At 39.4% G+C, this 3,406-nt stretch overlaps 1 protein-coding gene across 1 annotated transcript; it reads left to right on the forward strand.

The window, feature by feature from the left end:
* The first annotated feature begins 536 nt into the window (after positions 1 to 536).
* Positions 537 to 2,836, forward strand: LOC138899826 (uncharacterized). The gene is made up of 5 exons (XM_070186523.1): positions 537 to 581; positions 666 to 717; positions 904 to 1,004; positions 1,873 to 2,096; positions 2,332 to 2,836. The coding sequence occupies exons 1-5, from the start codon at positions 537 to 539 to the stop codon at positions 2,834 to 2,836; spliced, it is 927 nt and encodes a 308-aa protein (XP_070042624.1).
* The last annotated feature ends 570 nt before the right edge of the window (positions 2,837 to 3,406 follow it).

The raw sequence follows: 3,406 nt of genomic DNA on the forward strand, positions 1-3,406 counted from the left end.
AAGGTAATCTTTGTGTTTTTGTAAGAGGGAAAGTCTCATTCTCAAAAGTGTTTTTATCAGAAAATGAATATTACATGCCCCTATCATTGTCTTTTCTTTCTATATATATGGGGCATTTTTCCTAGGAAATTCTAATAGTACAAATGCAGGGAATATTCACTAGTATATTCCCTTTTAGTACCCTATCTTGACAAATTAGCCGTTACAAGTCCTATCATCAACAGTCGATCTCAACCCCGACCCTTGCTGATATCTTGATTGCGATAACCGTCGATATCTTGACTACGACTCATGTCGGCACCTCGGCCATTGACCTCGCTGTGTCTTGGGCGAGCTCGACCGATAAATTTCTTTAATGTCATATTACACTAAATATTTGGAAGACGGATTTTGGCCTATACAAATGCGACTTACTTTCTTCATCTTTGTTGCACTATTCCTGATCCTTCCTACTATCGAAGCTGCCTTACTTTCCACAGAAAACTGGTAATGGTAGAAAAACAATATTAGCAGAGAATTGTATAAACCCATTAAATATGGCTCAAGGAGATAGTTTCTTCCTACCCCATCGTCGTCTTCAGGTCTAAATTTTCCTCTTTTCTCGCCCGCTTTAAACTTATTTTGGTTTGTTTGACTTAAAAACATTTTCGGTCTTTCAAAACAAGCTAAACAATGCTTTTGCGCTGGTTTTTAAAGTTATTGAATTTGATCAGGAAGGTGAGCGAGTAATTTCACGTGCCCCGTATTGCTTCTAACTACTTTACTGAATAACTTCTCTAATTATGTCTTGTTATGATTATTTAATTTACTTACACTCCGTATGTTCATTTACCAATGAAAAGATCTTTTTAAGAAAAGAAAATATTTTCTGAGTGAAACTTTTTCTTCTTGTGTTTAATGCAGGCATAATGCAGAAACATCAACATGGAAAGCTAGTTACCATGCTTACAGATGTAGGTGCTGTTGCCAACAATATAATTCTGCCCACTTGTAAAATTACTGGAGTATATATTTTGTGTAATAATGAAGTTTACAATTAATAAAATGACACTGAAGATATTGCTGCAACTAGATAACACTTCTTTAGAAAAAATATTGATCGTCATAATATTTGGTATTTTCCTACCGGGGGGTGGGTGGGGGAATGGGAGCATGTCTCAAGAAATCATTCCTCTTTCTAGTTATAGACTTATTCTAGTAGCAAATTCAAACTAGATGTCGTTAGCTGCCCTGACATCTTGTTATATTCAGAAATATTCTAACCTTGAAATTTTTATTTATTTTAGTGAGATGATTTGTAGTTACACACAAATGTGTATAAGGTTTACTTTAGACTATAAATTTCAAATCTTTCTTATATGGGCCAAAAATTACGATACTTATATGCGAGCCTAATCGATATCAAGAAAGCCTTCGGAGGCCGCCACGTGTTACCAATTTGGTTTCAACGAAGGACGAAGGTGAGGTCGAGGAGCCAACGGTATCGAGGTCGAGGACGAGTACTCTCCTTAACAGAGCAGTAACAACTAATTTTAGAGATTAGACTTTAAAGAGAATATTTCAGTTAATATCCATGGAATCTGTAATAACCAAGTTACATGGACTTTCCAAATCAAAGAACAAAGGTTGCAAAAATATCAAGCCGAGATCTGCAAATTGCTGCCTAATTTCAACGAATGCCAGCTTTACTAGATCCCACGAACTCAAAACAACGAAGAAGATGGCCTCGTCAAATTGGCCGCTACCACCAAAAGCATAACGGTCAGAGACAAAAGCGTAGTCCACCTCCTTAACTCATCACTAGACCAAATCGAGGTAAGATTTGTAAATTTGACTTGGGACTAGTGCAATTGTATTATTAAGTATTTGCAGGATGACATCCTCCTAAATGACAAAAAGGAAGCTAAAAAACTAAGGATGCAAACGGCTAGATACAGCCTCCTTCATAACGACTTATACAAGAGAACATATGGCGGTCCTTTGGCAAAGTGCTTAGGTCCAAACCAAACCCCACGCATTCTCGAGGAAGTCCACGAAGGCCATTACGGCGCTCATTTTGGTGATCGAGCACTTGTCATGTGCCTCTTACGGGCCGGGTACTATTGGCCCATCATGAAGAAAGACGCCTCAGAGTTCGTAAAGAAATGCGAGAAATGTCAAAAGTACGCCCCAATAATGCACCAAGCAGGCGAACACCTTCATTTGGTCACCTCTCCATGGACATTTATTAAGTGGGGAATGAACATCGTGAGTCTACTCCCGCCTGGACGAGGTAATGGAAGATATTTTTTTTGTTTTAACTGACTATTTCTCTAAATGGGTGGATGCAAGGGCATTATTCCAAATTTGCGAGCAAGAGGTAATCACTTTCATATGGAGAAATGTCATCTGCCGATTCAGCCTATCTAAAGAGATAAGTTACGACAACGAATCCCAGTTCACGGGAAGAAGAACCGCCGAGTTCTTCGAAAAATGGCATATCAAAAGAATACTTTCAACTCCTTACCACCTAGCTGGCAATGGAAAAATGGAATCCTTCAATAAGACTATACTAAAAATCATGAAGAAGAAACTTGAAGAGGCGAAGGGACTGTGGCCTGAAATACTCCCAGAAGTATTATGGGCGCACATAATTACCCCAAAGAAGAGCATAGGAGAGACACCTTACTCCCTCGTCTACGGAACAGAAGCAGTCATACCAGTCGAAGTCAGAGATCCCAGCCTGAGGTACTCCCATGAAAGTGGCACCAGCAAAGATGAGAATATAAGGAAAGATCTCGACAAGGTCGAGGAGCGACGAGACATGGCGTTGATAAGGATGGTCGCTCAGAAATAGCAAGAAGAATGCTATTACAACGAAAGGACAAAGGTTCAATTACTCAAGGTCGTAGATTACGTACTCAAAGCCAAAACGCAAGCAAACAGGGATCCACAAAAAGGCAAATTAGGAACGAACTGGGACGGACCGTACAAAATTGTAGGCAAAGCAGATGAAGGCTCGTTCCAATTGGAAACTATAGAAGGGAAGATCCTACCAAATAATTAGAATATCAGCCACCTTAAGTACTTCAACTTCTAAGAAACAAGAAGTGCCCCGTAAGCCGTATTATTTTTTTCCGTTACTTGAGTTTTGTCCCAATAGGGTTTTCTCAAGGAGGTTTTTAACGAGGAGACGAGCGGAACACCTCGAGTTAGAATGCATGAGAGCAAACATATTTTTCATTGCCCGACTCCCCAAAATTCTCCAAGTCGAACAATGAAGGGACTAGATATTCTGGGACTGGGGCTGGAACGTCAGCCAACAACCAAAACTTGTAACTTTCTCCAAAATTTGCCAAAGGCCAAAATGATGTAATGAGAGCAACAATGTCAAAATAATAGAATTACATGTTTATCAGAATTGCTC

Source organism: Nicotiana tomentosiformis, chromosome 10, assembly GCF_000390325.3.
Source record: "Nicotiana tomentosiformis chromosome 10, ASM39032v3, whole genome shotgun sequence".
Lineage (NCBI taxonomy): Eukaryota > Viridiplantae > Streptophyta > Magnoliopsida > Solanales > Solanaceae > Nicotiana > Nicotiana tomentosiformis.